General features: G+C 39.5%; 1 protein-coding gene across 1 annotated transcript in view; it reads right to left on the bottom strand.

The window, feature by feature from the left end:
* The window catches only part of lamc3 (laminin, gamma 3), a 145956-nt gene that overhangs the window by 103836 nt on the left and 24561 nt on the right, over positions 1-17559 (bottom strand). Inside the window, 2 exon segments of the mRNA XM_082542337.1 lie at positions 857-1023; positions 5252-5382. Of these exon segments, the coding sequence (XP_082398463.1) occupies positions 857-1023; positions 5252-5382 (298 nt within the window).

The raw sequence follows: 17559 nt of genomic DNA, 5'->3' as shown, positions 1-17559 counted from the left end.
GAATCTTCTGCCAGACAGAGATGAACAATTACAATGAGCATTTGGTTTTTTGCACTTTCGCATTCTCTGGTGCTTTTATAAGGTGTCTATAGTAATGCACAGAATTGATTAAGTTGGGTGCAGAAGTCTATTTAAGATGCCATCTGCTCGGAAGCAAGTGCAAGAGTAATTAGAGCAAGTCTGCTGCTTAATAGAATTCAGGGGAAAAAAAGAAGGGTTAATCGTCAGCAGGATTCAGCTGGAATGCATGGTCTGACGAGCCAAACCCGATAACACTCAGCTAAATCACATATACAAAAGCAACGGTGGGAGAATGCCTGCAAACATTTGTGCATATGAGCCAAAAATCAAATATACACAAATCTTCCAGGGATCTCTCAGCTGTTTGGCTCTGCAATCAGACAATTTTAAATACATCAGATTATTTCCTTTACTGGCAACTTTTGCACACAAAAATAGAAAAAAGAAAAAAAAGGTCATCTGCGGTGGCAGACGTATTGTTAAATTATGTGTAAAGCTGAGTTCAGCATAATAAAAAATCATTCAGCCTAGAGCATAATGAAGATCAGTAAAGTTCAGTGATTTCCACGAGGACTTCCAGACTACGTGCTTTTTATCCTCCCCAACAGTGATGAGTGGTTGTATTTACTAACTCGCACAATAAAAGACAAAAGGTGCATGTGAACATATCGAGATTTAAGAAATACTGGGGATTGATGTGAGGTAGCACACTGATGGATTAAGTGGGATCTCTGACAGCCTGAGAATGTCATTTGAATTTAACACTGGCACGTGTATTTTCCAGATGGCTGCACCCAGTGGGTTCACAGTGTCACCCTTGGATCAAGCTACTCACTCAAACACTCATTGGCAGAGTCCCCAGTGGCCCTGGCCCAGGGTCTATCCTGGTAAAAGGGGTGACATCTCTGGCAGTCGGCTCCCTCTGTGTGATGCTGGCAGGCGCAGACCAGGTTACCATGTTCTCGCTCAATGCACTCGCTGGCATGGCCGTTACACTTACATCTGAGGGAAACATCGATAGTTAGGTGTAAAGTCTGCATGTACAAGCTTTTGTTTGTCTCTGTTTTTCCTCCTCTTTTTACTCACACAAATTTGGACACAGTTATGCACACAGTGAATGAATTTGAAGGCGGAAGGAAAGCGGGAAGGTAATTCCCCCGTAAGAAGTTGTCACTTTCTATTATTCTCCACCGATGAAAACGTGGTCTGGGGTGAGGCAGGGCTTTTATTCCCCTTCAGCAACTACACTTTTCAACTGTGTTAATATGCCACTAATAATACACTCACACTCACCCAGTGTATCAGAAACAGCAACAAGTGAGTGCAGTATCTCTAATATTGGTAACCAGTGTTGGTCAAGCTACTTATAAAAAGTAATCAGTAACTAATTACTGATTACTTCCCCAAAAAAGTAATCTTGATACCTTACTGATTACTTATTTTCAAAAGTAATTAATTACTTAGTTACTTAGTTACTTTTTAAAAACACGATTTACAACCTGAATAGGTGATAAAGCGATAGATCTTTCAGCCCGATTCTACTTTTTCTGCATAATCCATCATACAAAATGTAATCAAATGGAAAAGTATCTTTTTAAAACTTCTCTTATTAGTTTTAATCTTTTAACTTTATGCATCAAACAAAGATTTAATTATATGCAACATTCTCTGACTGGAAGAAATTTGTTCAACATTTAAACCTATTTTCTGCACATTCCAGCACATAAAAAAAAAAAAATTATATATATATATATATATATATATATATATATATATATATATATATATATATATATATATATATATATATATGTGTGTGTGTGTGTGTTTACACTGACTCTTTCAAATAGATGCAAGTAAAACACAGCAGAAAAGAAATAAAGTCAAAGACTAGCAGTCCTGTTGCTCTATTTTCACCTGTATAGCAGGCGGAGATTTGCCCTGGTGCAGGTGTGCCGCAGCGGTCAGTTGAAGACTCTCTGTGAATTTCCCATTACGTCGTAGCGCACTCGGTGCTTGCTTGGAAGTTTAGGGGTTTTTTTTCGCTGTAAAAAGAAGTTTTCTTCCCACGCACAGCGCACACTAATGTTTTTGTCACTTTTTATGGAATCAAACTCAAAGTAAGGTCAGTACTTCCACGCTTTAAACGCTGCACGCTCATACTCTCTCCCGCACTCGATATATTATCCATTGTTGATCTGCACACAGCTGTTGTCACGAACGTCGCACTCGCTTACGTCACTGTCATGAGACATTCTCGCAAAAACGGTTTTAGTAACGCAGTAACGCAGCGTTCCTATGGGAAAGTAACAGTAATCTAATTACCGTTTTTGCAATAGTAATCCCTTACTTTATGCATTACTTGAAAAAAGTAATCGGATTACAGTAACGCACTGTTGGTAACTGTGTTAGTATGTGCAAAAGCATTAACTCTATGCTTTTCTTTTTTTAATTTATAAATGAAATTTTGCGTCTTCAGTAATTATAATAACTTCCAAAATTAAAAGTCAATATTTGTGAGCTAAACGTGATTGTTTAGTTCAGTTTTCATAAGACTGTTATCTGCTAATTTCCTTCCCCTCTGCCTGTGGATTATTTCCTCTGAAGCATGATGACAGATATGCCTTCCTGTGTGCACTATTTCCTGGCAGTGTCACTGGGTTTGTCAAGTGGCTGTGACAGGGGTACAGGCACTTGTCGCTGAGTGGTAAGCTGTGTCAAATTTAGCCAGCTGTCCCAGAACCAGATGTATGCTTGCCTGAGGCTCACACCCATTCGTTTCCGTTGTCTCTGAGGTGCTTCCGATCTACATATTAGACTGCTAGAAGTGAGGTGTGAATATGAGAGTGTTGATCTGAAATATACTGGCAGCATGTAATGTGTGCACTTTAAATTTTCTCATAGATATTTAGACATCTGTCTCATGAGTGGGTTGTTTCCAACATTACTTTATTTCGCTATACTCAAAATATATTCACTAAATTCTGTCTTCACATTGACAAAGTTAGACCCCGAAGCTTCCTTATATAACTTAAGCATACCCTGCTGACCACTGAGCACCTCCGCTGGAGCACCTGAGGTTAAGGGCCTTTCTTTGATGAGACAGAGGAAAGTGCTGTTTTCTCACTTTCCCGTCCAGGGTCCAAGGTTTTAACTAGCGACCTTCTGGTCGTAAGCTTGTTTTTCTTACCTTAAAGCCACCACAGCTCTTTTTGCACTATTGATATATTGTAGAAAACCTGGAGGATTTTTTAATAGCATTTGGCTTGCTGACTTGACCTGTAGCGTGTGGTGTAAAAACACGTGTACTTAGGCAGAAAGCACCAGTATATGGCTAATGGCCATGTGGCTCTCTTACCCACGTGCTGTGACATTGGTGGGTAATTTGTCATCCAGCTGAAAGATCCTAAGTGTTTATGACAGATGTCAGATCAACTTTGCGTTCTTTGTGAGGGCTTCATCTCAGCTGCTTAATCGTTTGGTTCTATCTGCATTGCCAAGGTGCAGCCTGGTCTTTGGTACCATGTCCCCTTTCATTACTATGAGTAATAAACCCGAGGATGTGGAAGGAGAATTGAGAATTATCTTGGTTTACTTTCATTTGATGCCAACTTGACAGGCAGAAAGCAGGACAGAATATAGGTTCAGCATGTTATCTTGCCATGGCCACACAGAGTCATGGTACAGTAAAAAGAAAGTTCTAAGGGTTTATGTATCAGGGCATAGTAAAAATCATCTTGTTCTTAGTAAGCTTTTAGATTAGGTAAATTCAAGCTCAGATGAATAAATACACTGTAAAATTATTTAATTAACAACATTTAAGAATGCAGAAGCAGTGTTTGAAAAGCTAAGCACACCCTTACTGCTTTCATAGAAATTAAGAAGGTAAGTAGCAGCCAGTTGTTGCTAATCAAAGGCATATGATGAATTGATCATCAGCAAAAGCAGAAATTTCGGCAGTTTGTGGGTCCAGAGCATTCAGGTGTGTGTTAACACAACGCTAAGGAGGAAAGACATCAGCTGTGATCTTACAGAAGCAATTGTTGTTGCCCATCAATCTAGGAAGCGTTAAAAGACCATTTCCAAACAATCTTAAGTTCACCATTTTTCAGTGAGAAAGATTTCTACAAGCCCACAACATTCAAGACAGTTGCCAGTCTCCCCAGTAGCAGATGCCCCAATAAATTCACCTCAAGGTCAGACTGTGAAAAGCTTATCTCAGACACTACAAGCCTCAGTTAGCATGTTAAATGCTAAAGTTCGTGACAAGAAAAAGACTGATGGCTTGATTGGAAAGAGTTGCTAGGAGAAAGCCTCTTCTCTCTAAAAGGAACAACACAGCATGGCTTAGGTTTGCAAAGTTGCATCTGAGAAAACCACAGGACCTCTGGAAGACTCGTCTAGTTTGTACAAAAAGTGGAGCTGCAGTGTTCCTGGTGGTGGAGGGGTGATGATTTGGGTTTGTTGTGTAGCCATAGGACCTGGACACCTAGCATTCATTGAGTCAACCATGAACTCCTCTGTATACCACGAGTGTTCTAGAGTTAAATGTGACATCTGACAACTTTAGCTTGGCCCGAATTGGATCATACAACAAAACATTAGTACTGACCATAACAGCAAATCTACAACAGAATGGCTGAAAAAGAAAAAAGAAAAATCAAGGTGCAATCAAACTTCAACCTGATTAACTGCTTTGGCAGCAGCTACAGGGAGCTGTGAATAAATGACTACCTAGAAACCTCAGTGAACTGAAACAACATCGTTAAGATGAGTGGACCATAGAAAAGGATTACTGAATCATGGCATAGACCTAGTTTTTCAAACAGTGCTTCTGCATTTTGTTAAATGAATAGTGACACGGGATAATAAGTTAGGTGCACTTGTTCATCTGAGGTCGTATTTACTTCATTTGAAGACCTGCTAAGAACCAAATGCATTTTATCATGTCCTGATACATAAAACCTTAAAACTGATCAACTTATGATATACTGGGTAAAATCTGTGCTTTGCATGCCCAGCCACCTACCCGTAACACCTCAGCCAGGGAATTAGTTTACTTTAAAACACATTTGGCCATTTGGTACTATATAACTCCCTTAAAAAGAGATGCTAGTGAAGTCGAAAAATCAAAATTGCTTAAGCAACACTAGTTCCCAACATTTATTATTTCAGAGAGTATCAAGCATGGTGACATTGCTTTGGCACCACATTTTCTGGTGTCTCTTACCTGCCACCCACAGAGAAATCAGAGATGGCATAGAAGTACGAGCGCAGCACTTTAGCGTCTTTGAAAAACTCATCTCCAAAGGTGTTAAGCCTGTCCAAAGAGATGAGCAGGTCAGTGGCTGTCACCCATTCCTGGAAAAGAAAAAAAAGAGGAAATGATATGGGAAGAAGAAAAGATATACAGGGTTAGCCAAAAGGAAAAGAAAAAAAAATCAATGTAAGAGAACCATTGTCGGGAAGTCTGCTGGCTGCTGCCACTCTTGGTGACACAAGAAAGCAGACAAGAAGGTTGGCAAGAGAAAAAAAAGACACTGGGCTTCAGTTGAAAGGGGTAAAAGAGTGAGATATATAAAACAGCAAATGTTGACAGCAAAGAAAAGAGAGGAAGTTGGAAAGAAGATATGGTCAAGAAAACTACAGTGTAACAGCAGAGGGAGAGCAGATATGATGGGGAGATAATGAGTATGGTGTAAGAAATTGAGTTAATGTCACAAAGAGGGCTGAATAAAAAGGGGATTAATGGAGACTAAAGCTGAAATATGAAAAAAAAAACATGAGAAAAGAGACAACATTGCAGCACTGCTTCAGTATAATGGATGGCACTTGGCAAAGCTCCCACCATTGATATGATTTAAGCTCTTCTGTTTGAGACTACTGCAAAGGTACAGGCAGGATGAAGCAAGAGTGGGAAAAGAAGGTAAAGAGGGATAACACAAACAGTGGAAAAGCTAACGGGAAGTACAATAGTGGGTGCAAGATAAAAGCGAGGCCAGGTAAAGAGAGAGCAAATGACGTTTTCTTTTTTTTTTAACAGAACAACTTTAAAACAAATAGCTGGAGAGAAACTTTCTTTTTGTTTCTTGGCTAGTTTGGGACTCTGTGGGAGTCCTGAGGAAGCCTGTCATGCTTAATGTTTTGAAGCTTCTCCCCAGAGATGTCTTTGAAGTCTGGCAATGGGAGACAAGGAGATTGGAGCGGATGAGCCTCAGACTAAAAACATGTGTGAAGAGTTCATTCATTCATTTTTTAATCTCATGTACCATGCATTTTACCATCCATGCACCCCTTACCACATAGTACATTACTCTGCCAATTTTAGACGATTAAACATAAAACTGTGTCATTTACAAATGCCTTGTTATCAAATTCTGAAGTGAACGTTATACTTACATGACTGAATTACAGAAAATCTTTACAGACATGTATGCCTTACTGTGGATGTATCATTCAAATTTTCTGTAGTGCTGGAGCAGGTTTAACATATGATTGACATGTGCACCAACAACAGCTAAAGGTGTGTTGCTAACTGTAGGTTGCTTTTTAATGTTAATTTGCATATGCTGCCAACAACAGTTCTTTTTATTCTTTGAGTCTGTGTGGAATCATGGTTTTGGAGAGACCTAGTAAATAGCAAGACTTACTACTAAGCTCTTTTGACCATTTTTGGCTTCTTCTGGCAACATGATAGCATCATAACCATGTATACTATAGTCTTTACACGTGTACCGATTACGCACAGAACATGGGTGTGGCTTGAGGTTTCCCATGGTGTACCAAATGGCACATATACACATTGGTTGATCAGAAAAGTAGCCATGCTGTTGACTGACTGAATATGGAAAAGAACGAAATATTAATATTGTAATTTTATAAAGTGTACCTTTCTGTAGCTTTTTCCTCAACTGTTTCATAAATGGATGGCTCAATATATGTAAACATTTTCAGTAGGTTGTTCTTTAATAATTTTGATGATCTGGCCAGCCCTGACTACACTGGTTTTAAAATGAGTTTTGCATCCTCTGTATTAAAAGATCTGCGGACTGAAGAGTCTCTAAGAGTATAAAAAAATGGCTCCAAAAACACTTGATTGGAATCAATATAGTATCAGTGCACATTGAGAAAATTTTTATTCCTCTGCCTCTTCATAGTTAGCATGTAAAAAACCAGAGTAAGGTATTAGTCATGGTTCAGCAGAAGAAAATGGTTAATTGGGAGATAGCAAGAAATGGAAAAAAAGGTGACATGCCTGAACCCTCTAAGGCTCTCTTCACAGGTCCCTTCTGTGATGTTTCTTAGTTTAAAATAGCCTGAGCAGCACTGCAGTAAAAGTTTATAACTAAATTATCTTTAGAGGAGCTGCTTCTGGGGGGCTTTCTTGTGCTGTCAGCAGGTCCAGCATCCTCCTATTTCAAAGGAGACAATCTTGGGATTTAGACCACCTGCGTGGTTAGTGCCTCCAGATCCAAGAGACATACTGCTGTGGCATCAACTGGTCTCAGTCCCCATTTTGAAGCATCTGGTGTGAATGCATTGCACATGCTCCTGATTGATTTTGCAATAAATGGTCTCAGTATGACTACCAAACGTGGGTCAGCTGTGTCAGTAAATGCTATAAAGAGGACTATTTCAACTGGGGTCAGCAAAGTGCAACTTGTGGTAAAGAATGTAAAAACCTGTAATTAACACTTCCTTTTTTAAGATTTTTTTTTCTTTTCTTCTAATTAGAGCAACCAACTGAAGGTTGTAACTGACAACTCAGAATTGCATCTGTCACCAGGCGAGGACAAACTCATTCACCTCTTGCCTGAAACGTCTCTTCATGTCTCTGTATCTTGTCTTCATATGTTCCTTTCCGCCAGTATTATCGTTCTAGTACACTTCAGATTTTCCATAGGGTTCTGTGCTTTTGCAACCTATTGAGGATATTTGGTAGTAAGAGTAACTAAAATGTGGCAGAACTGCGTGCATGCTATTGTTCTGAGACTTGCTTTATCGATTTTTGCCCCTGCTTGACTCGGCTCTACAGACTAATGTGCTTTGGGATGATGCTTTATGACCCTGATGCATTGAGAACACCGATGCTCATTCTTCACTTTGCAGTACGCTACCTGAATATGACTATATTTTCATCCGTGGCTTCTGACAGGAGCTGGGAGCACAGGGGATCAGATATGACAGAATATCACACATCCTCTGCAATATGCTTACAAAATGTCTTTGAATCTTCATCTTTTTCTACTTTGTCATCCATGATACGCTTGTCTAGAGTTGGCTTATCTCATGGGTGTGATGCCTTCATAATGTCCTTGTAATGAAAAAAAAAAAACTCTCCCTGATGCACAGCTGACGAAAAAAATGTAAAAAAGGCCACATACATAAATGAAAACAAGCAGTCGTCTGAAAGTCTTTGAGTCTGTTGTACGAAACACTATTTATAGCATCTTGCACATTTTCTGTCACAAGGAAAAGATTTCTTTTTCTTGACTTACACTCAAAATAGTTGAAGGCTTCCTTAATGAAAACTGATGCTGAGAGTTTTCAAGCATGCTATTGTTTGTTTAAGGCTGCGGGGATAGCAATGCTAAACCCCACAGCAGAAAGGGAAACGGGTCATCTGCTGCTAATTTATCCACAAATAGGATATATAGTTTGTTGTTTTAATGCTTTAGGTCTGTTTTTGTCAAGTGGCAACCTCTAGGCTGAAAAAGCATTTACAATAAAAATGCACACATTAAAAGAAAAAAGAAAAAAAGCTTTTGTCACTATCTTTTATTTTCCCCATTGCTGGAGCAGAACTGGGTTCAGCTGAGAATTAGCTACTAGTTCTGTGCTTGGCGTCACCTAAGCTAATTTGAGATATGCAAGTGAAATGTTAGTGGTGCTGGTGCCTGTTGTTGCATTTTAATGCAATTATCTGTCAAATAATACAGCTTTCTATGGGGTCAACTGTACTAAAAGGCCATCCAAGAAGCTTGTGCTTCAGCTATTTGTTTGTTATTTAGCTGTAATTAGGATTAGTCAGTATCTTTGTGATGCTCCTAGTTTACATAGTCTATAGATGCACTCTGTTTCTCAATCTTGCTAGCATTATTTGATAACTTAGATAAATATGACTTCAAAAAAAGAAAAAAGAAAGACAAAAAAAACAGCATCCTTAAAGGCACAGTTAAGGCTTCACAATGACAGGTATCAAAACTGAATGGTGACAGCACAGGAAGTACTGCCATATTTTATATACAGTCTACTGTGGAGAAACATTTTTATGTGATCAAAACTTTAGGGGCTACTGGACCAGCCGCTTTGTAAAATTAATAAGTAAATGATTAACACTACTTAGCAGTCATTTATACTGAAACACATGCCTTTACTACAGAGGGGCCAGGCTGGTATTTCAGTGATTTTAAATCCCAGCCTCCAACTCAACACACTCATAAATGATCAAATGCTTAAATTAATTCTTAGCATTTTAAAATTCTAACACACATTAAAAGCAAATACTCTTCCATTTATCATAGAGTACACGACCATTATTATACGGAAGAGTAATTAGTAATGCTCGGTAGAACAGTGTTAATTGTGTAAGAAAAAAAAAAGCAGATATAGTTCCAAATATCACTTAGTCTACTGAAAGGAAGTGGTTTCTCAGGGTTAATTAGTAGTCAGCCCAAAACTTATTATTTGTGCAAAGCACAGCAAAAGCTTAATTAACTTTGATTCTCACTCCCTTGGAATTTTAGTCCACAATGCTACAATGATGCTGACTTAGGCTCTGGCGCGTGAGAGTGGCAAAGAGCCAGTCCTTTGTCTAAGACAATAAGCGTGTAATGATCAAATGGGCAGGTTCACAGACATGTATCTGACCGCACATAGTAAAGTTGTTTTTTATTATTATTAACATACCACACACAGCTTTAAAATGCATCTTTGCTCAGGGGCTTACAACCTCCACCCTCACCTCTAAAATCTCTCTGGTCTTTTCTTCCTCCTTTTTTCCTCCACTTGTCTTCTTCTCTCCCTTCTCCCGTCTTCTTTCCCTGTTTACTTGAACTCTGAAGCCTCTGGCTGCAGGCAGTGACAGGAAAGGGAGCAGTGTCCCTCATTCCAAAGTTAATAACTTTTTAATTTAATTGCTTAAGTTCACTGTGCCCTCAATATGTATTTTTTCCCCTTTACTCATTGGCATTCAATGCCGGAGCTCCAATTTGCCACACAGCTTTCTAGAGTGTAAGAGAGAGAGAGGCAGAGAGACCGCGAGACACTGAAGGAGAGGGGATGGACTGGTGGCAGGGGAGACAGACAAACCGTTTTAATGGATGACTGAACAAATTAAATTTGAATTCATACAGCAGCTTTCATCTTCTGCATGATTATTGAAAAAAAAAGAGCTTTACAAACTTGACAACAAGGCTCTCTTTGAAGTAAGCCGTTACTTTAGGAGGTGAGTGTTATTTATTTCAAATAAAAATCTAAACTAGCAGTGAAAACACAGTCCATTAGATCAATGGTGTTGCAAAGAATGCTGTGTGTTTATATGTGGCATGTACACAAGTAAGACAAAAACACCTGCGCGTTTAAACGGCGTCTTAGTTTTTATTTCATTTTGCTTTGACCGCTCAAAATTGCAAGAGACACTTTCTAAAAGCAGCAGATGAGGCATGTGAAGTCTCTATATCAAGACCGCACACGCCTCAAAAACCGAGGCACAAGTAGCAATAGTGAAAAAGGATTAAGATGCTAATAAAACAGACAGAATGCAATTTCTGTTTTAAGCCTCATGAAAAATGCATAGCTCTGTACAGCCAATATGCAGAGGAAATGGCACACTGACATGGCGCATAGAAGAAGAGGAATCAGTTAATGCTCTGTTGACAGTCTCTTTGTAAAGTGTTTGTTTTCAACCCCTGACACAAGTGCCCAGCCTTTATGAACCTTCCAGGCAAAAGTTTCCTGAGGGGGGGGTTTCCGAGGACAATTTCCAAGAAAAAAAGATACATTATATTTACAATGTATCCCTTTTCTTGAAAACTGTCCTCGGTTGAGATGTCTTCATGGTCCGGTGGTAAAAACAGTGTCAATAAGATGGACATTATATGGTAGACTATGGCCTATTTTGCACCTCCAGGGTATGCTTTTACTCCATTAGCTGGATCACTGCACATGTTTATAGAAATGCAATGTTGCTACAAACAATTCCGAAAATAACCGGGCAGTATTTGCTCGAGGCATTTACTCTGATTACCTCAATGTTATGAAAAACACATTCTGTCTGAGCAATGGCATTAACAAAAGGTACTGAGGCTTGTTTTATAGATATGGTTTCACAGAGGCTAATCACTGATTACATTCGTGGTTTAATTTTTTTTTCTTCTAAATTTCTGGGGGCAGGGGGTAGAAAATAAAGCAAGGTGAAGCCAAGTGGCGAGCTTACTGAAATGTTTATTTTAGATGTATTGCATGCTCCATAAGATTCTGTCACCTACTATATTTTTGATTGAATAAAGTCTGTGCTGCATTTTTCTGTACAGCACCTATCACGGTTTCAGAGAGACTATAGCCTATCTCAGCTGCCACAGGGTGAGAAGACAAGTCGCCACTCTGTCCCAGACATACAGACAACCATTCACTCTCAAGTTAGCGTAACCCAACTCCATGCGTGTTTTTGGACTGTAAAAGCCAGAGTATCCAAAGAGAACCCATGCAATCGGATTTGAACCCAGGACTTTCTTTTTAGACATGCTTTCAGAAGTTTGTAGCACATAGACAAATTCAAAGTGCAAGCTTTTATTATTTGCCCCATTGAAACCCATTTTAATACACTTTTTTATTTTTTTTTACTTATGTGGATATATATGTGTATAGCATGTATTTAAGTATTTAGTAAGTTAGTTTAAATGTTTAGCAATAATTACCAAATGAAAAAATTACGTAAAGTTTATTTGGTTTTCCAAAAGAAACAGTTGTGATAACAGTAATTCAGGAACATTGTCACAGGCTGGGTCTCCGACCCAGCACTTTGAGCTTTCTTTGTATTGTTCTCATTTTTTGAGATGTTGTTAGTTTTGTGGTATTTCCTATTTGCCTTTAGTTTAGGCAGTTATTGTTCCTGGGTTTTCTGTTTGAGTTCTTGCATTATTCATCACGTATTTGGTATGTTAAGTTTGTATTGTCATGTCTAGTTTTAGTGTTTCCTGTTTTATTCTGACAGTGTCATGTGTTCTTTGGTCATTGTATTTAGTTTCACTCCTCCTGGTCCTGTCATTAGATTCATGTCAGTCAGCTGTTTCCTCATGTGTCGCCACTTCCCCTGATCACCTCATGTCTGTATTTAAGCCTTTTGTTTTCTTCATGCCATTGTCAGTTCGTCTGTTTATTCTCACCAGAGTCATAGTCATAGCCTGTTTATTTTTCCACCTCGGTCATAGTTATAGTTTTTGGTCTTAGTACCTTTAGTGTTTTGTTTCTTAGTGTTTTGTCAGTTCAGTGTTTTGTTTCTTAGTGTTTTGCCTGTTTGCTTTGGTCTCTTGGTTCATTTCCTGCCGTCATCGCAATAAAGGTTCACTTTTCTGTTAATCATTACTATTCCTCGTCATCATCTGCTTTTGGGTCCTGTTTCCGCACACATCGGCGCACCCCGCCGTGACAAACATAGTTTCCCCATTCAAATTATAATGAATTTAAGTGGTTATAATCAATATTTAAGTCATAAAAATATAAAGGGCTATTTCTGAATCCCCATCTATCATCCTCTATATGCCTATATGTTGTCAATACATACAATGGCAGTAAGAAACACTTTTTTAATAGTTCAATATAGTATTAACATTACGTTTGCCTTCAGATCAATTCATTGACCTTGAAGGAGAGGTCAGAGGTGAAATGTGTGAGGTTTTTAAACCTTTATATGGTACTTTCCATATGTTGACAATACACACCACACTTGTAAGAATCCTAGTTTATAAATTATAAGGCTTTATGTCGATTTTCAACCAATAAATCATTAAGTTGACCTTAAAGACCTTTGTGCATTTGAGGCTAATTTTAATGGATTACTAACATGCGCCCACTCTACACCCCTGCAATGTTTTATCAGAATTCATTCTAAACTTTTTGAGCTATCATGTTTACAGATGCACATGTAATCATAGTGTTTACCATGGAAACTTCAATTTTGTCTGAACTAAGTAGTAATAAATACCAGGCCACCCTTTCCTTACTGTTTTTAAGTTATACCTGTAGTTTAGCCACTTGATGTTTTTAATCACCTATCTCTAACAACTGCATAGCAATTAAAATGTGTGTAGTTTTTTTCTACTACAAATTTACTACAAATTCCCTTAAATGAAGAATGTATAATTCTAAGACTTAACCCTGTGCAACTCTACAGATGACTTTTGTGTCTAGGGAGACTCTACGCTTTCTTAAACAAGTTGGAATCTTTCAGATGCGAACAATTCTAACCAAGTCGGTGCAACTTCCTTAATCCCAATGCTGTATTCTAAATGCATCACTGCAATCAAGCAGGACAAGCACAGAGAGTCCATGACAAGATCTTTGGCCTTTACTGGTCCTGTTTTTGTGCTATAATACAATCTAAAGCCTGTCTGAAATACTTCAAGTAAATCCTTCCCTCTCACATAGTTGATCTTGAAGAACTTTAGAAGTAAAACAAAGGCTGGAAATCTGTACATAACAGGCTAAAATGCCTGGTCAGTTAAAGGCTTTTCAATTAATGATTTTATTACTGCCACCTTAAAAACTTGTGGTACATAGTCTATTAATAATCGTTTTTCAATTGGCAGATTTTATTTGCTAGTTCAATGATAAGCCTTAATAGACATGTCTAATAGATATGTTGATGGTTTGGATTAAGTATTTATTGATTTTAGCTCAGAGTGATCAATAGGAGAGAAGCAATCAAAATAAAGATAGCATTTTCTAAAGTAGCTGTAGTTAATGACACGTCTGTGACATTTGTGGGATGCCTTGGATTTTTTCCCCTTCTAGTAGTTAACATTTTCAATGTAAAAATGGCACCTTGTCTTTTACCTCTGTGCATCAGTAAAAAAGCAGCTTGTAAGCATTCACACAGGTGCTAAAATGTGAATGTTTTTCATTTGTATCCACATATGGCATTTTAATCATAGTCACACAAAGTGTGGTTTAATGAAGAGGCTTTAGGAGATGAAGGACTTCTTTAGAGTGTATGATTTCTTGAGATATTATTTTGCAAGGCTGCCAGATTCATAGACAACAACAGATGTGCTGTTTATACCGGGTACATAAAAACAGGATTTCTAACAATACAAGCCCTGCGAGTAGCTGTGAGTTTAGTCTTCTGGCTAATATTTGCTAATATTGATCAAACAGCTAAAGCTGATGGATCATTAATCATCAGTATTACAAGTATTTGTTTAAAATCTGGACACACTCCATGTCTGGGAAATGTTAACATATGTTAAAAAAGTGTTATAGAGCAAGAGGCAGGGTACACACCTGGAATCGCTAAAGGAGAGCAAGACGTGAGAAGACCATTTTAAAAAGGAAAATCTACTACTAGACTTTAATTTATTTCTGTTTAGTTTGTATACAAATGAATAATGAGTCCCAAAACAAAACTCAAATGCTACCAGGCAAGACAAATCGTAAAAAGAAACTATGCATTTCCTGATAGTAGTCTTGATTCTGAAAGACAGCTATTCAATATTTGTGTTAAATGATGACAAACTTTAAGGGATTCTTTACAGTGGACATTTCAAATAACATACCTACGTGCATATACGCGCTTCCCTTCCTTGTTGCTGTCTCCTTCCTTTTTACGGCTCTTAATCCTATACTCAATTAAGGCATATTATGGGTTTGTAACTCTAACCACCAACGGTTTTAATTGCTTGTTTTCTTCCTGTTATAATAGTATTAGTAGCTCAAGCAGGAAGTAGCATGGCAGCAATAAAGAAACCTGTGCCCCACCATCTTCGTTTTGCTGATTCACTGTGTTGGAAAAAAAGCACTCCTTTGCATTCCACCAGCTTTGATTTAGCATCAAAGAGGATGGCTGATGTGTTTTTGTCTCTGCTCACTACACCCATCTGTCCCATCACCCTTAAAATAGAGAAGGAATGAGAGCTTGAATGAAAGAAATGGTGCAATTGATCCGTCTTTTATTCTAATGGGAGAACAGATCACAGTCAATTATGGGTCTTCTCATCTTGTTGTTTAAAACATGGCGGAGAGTGAATGGGGGGAGGTGGAATGAAGGAGAGCGGGTGTTTGGCAGGTCTGTTGAGAGATTTGCCACCCAATCTATGTATTCTTAGCTTATATTGATCCTGCGCTGCTCTATAATCAGTGGGTCGATGTCCTCCAAAGCATACTGAAATACAGCCAGCAAAACCATTAATAGTCAGGTTTTAATGTAAGTAACACCTGTATACCGAATACCTACCCCCCCCCAAAGAAAAGATCTCATGTTGCTACATGGCTTTACAGTTTAAATAAAATCATCTTAAGGTTCAAGAGGCTAATGAGAAATGCCAGTAATCCACGTTGCTTGAAAAGGTAATTAAGCACTTTTTCTAAACAGTGACTGGTATGGTTAAAAAAATATTTTATATATACGTATACATACATATACATATACATACATATTAGGGGTGCAACGATACTCGTATCGATATTGAACCGTTCGATACAGTGCTTTCGGTTCGGTACGCATATGTATCGAACAATACAAAATTTGTAACTTTCCTTCTGACGATGCTGTCTGTGTTGAGCGCTCAGTGAATCTGCGTTCGACTACTCCGCCTAGGCTGCACTGTCGAGCGCAGATCCACTGAGCGCTCAACACAGACAGCATCGTCAGAAGGAAGAGCGCAGGGCAAGCTAGCGAGACAGAAGTTAAGCTCTCCTTGCAACATGGCAAATTGAACCTCCCCCACCCTCATTCAGATCTGGCGTTTGGAATTATTTTGGTTTTCATGTGAGGTATGACCCTGAAGGTAAGCGCGTCATGGACTAAAGTAAAACAGTGTGTTGGATGTGCCACGCAATGCTCAATTACATGGGTGGGAACTAGTGTGTTAGCGCAGTTAGCTCGTTAACGTGTTGGCCGTCTAGCCCCACGCACGGGGCGATCAGGGGAGATTTGCCGTGTTGTGGCGTTAACGTCATTTCAACGAGATTAACGCTGACAGCACTAGTGGGAACACAACGAATATGACTGCGCGTTTACGCCGACATCATCCTAGTGCAAAGACAAGTGGAAGCAGACAAAAACAACAAGCATGCATGCTACAAACTTTACTCGAGTCATTTAGACAGCCGTTAGCACATGATTCTCCTTATGGGAACCTGATATGTTTAATATTGTGGCGAGCTCAGACAAGGAGGAGACGGAGGTGTCGTTTGGTCTTGCTTCCCGTGAGCTAGCCAGGGAGCACAGCCGTTTATTGACATCTGCAGAAGAACACTGCCGCTAGCTAACTGCTCAGCGCGGCAACAGCACAGCAACAACAACAACAACACACAGGGCGCCCTCTGACCCCGGAAGGACACACCGTCGCAGCGAGAGGGCGTCACCCGTCACTATGGCAACATGAACAAAACATAACTGTACAAACAGAACCCCGAACAGCCCTGACCCACTACATAGCCCCCACCTAAAGGGTCAGTCGTCCCCGACGACCCCATTACCCCACACAAAGTCCTGCAAATGTCCAGGTGCCTTCTTTTGGCGCACCGGCCGGTCACGACCCGCGGGGGAAAAGTCACTCGGGTCAGAACATGGGGTGCCACCATCATCCCACTTCTGACACCAATGTGGCGAGCTTAGACAAGGAGGAGACGGAGGTGTCGTTTGGTCTTGCTTCCCGTGAGCTAGCCAGGGAGCACAGCCGTTTATTGACATCTGCAGAAGAACACTGCCGCTAGCTAACTGCTCAGCGCGGCAACAGCACAGCAACAACAACAACAACACACAGGGCACCCTCTGACCCCGGAAGGACACACCGTCGCAGCGAGAGGGCGTCACCAGTCACTATGGCAACATAAACAAAACATAACTGTACAAACAGAACCCCGAACAGCCCTGACCCGCTACAATATGCTGCTGAGAATATAGCCCAGAAGAAGCGTATAGTATAGCTTTGATTTTGGAAAGAGCCATTTTTCTGTAATAAACTCTCTTTTCCAAAGATGAGTGATTCCTCAATCAGATACAGGGCTCGCAAAATCACTAGCCCGACGTCCCGGGGCTAGCGATTTTTCCAGTCGGGCTACCAAAATCTATCTCTGCCCTGCCCGTCCGGCTATTGTAGGAAGGAAAAATATATGTCAATGCTTTTGCATTGTTTCGGAAATGTAGCTGGGTAATTATGTCATTGGCATCGATGAGCCACTGTCAATATGTGACATATTGAAATCGCGTTTGAATTTGCGCTTGTTTTTTGCTTTCACTTTGCAATCGCGCGAACTGTGTATAGAGAGCGACAGTACTGATTGGTGAGTGATGATAATTTGCGCACCAATTCCTCT

Source organism: Aulonocara stuartgranti (genome assembly GCF_965226115.1).
Source record: "Aulonocara stuartgranti genome assembly, chromosome: 7".
NCBI lineage: Eukaryota > Metazoa > Chordata > Actinopteri > Cichliformes > Cichlidae > Aulonocara > Aulonocara stuartgranti.
The sequence above is the reverse complement of the archived record's forward strand: the minus strand, read 5'-3'. Positions and strand labels throughout refer to the sequence as shown.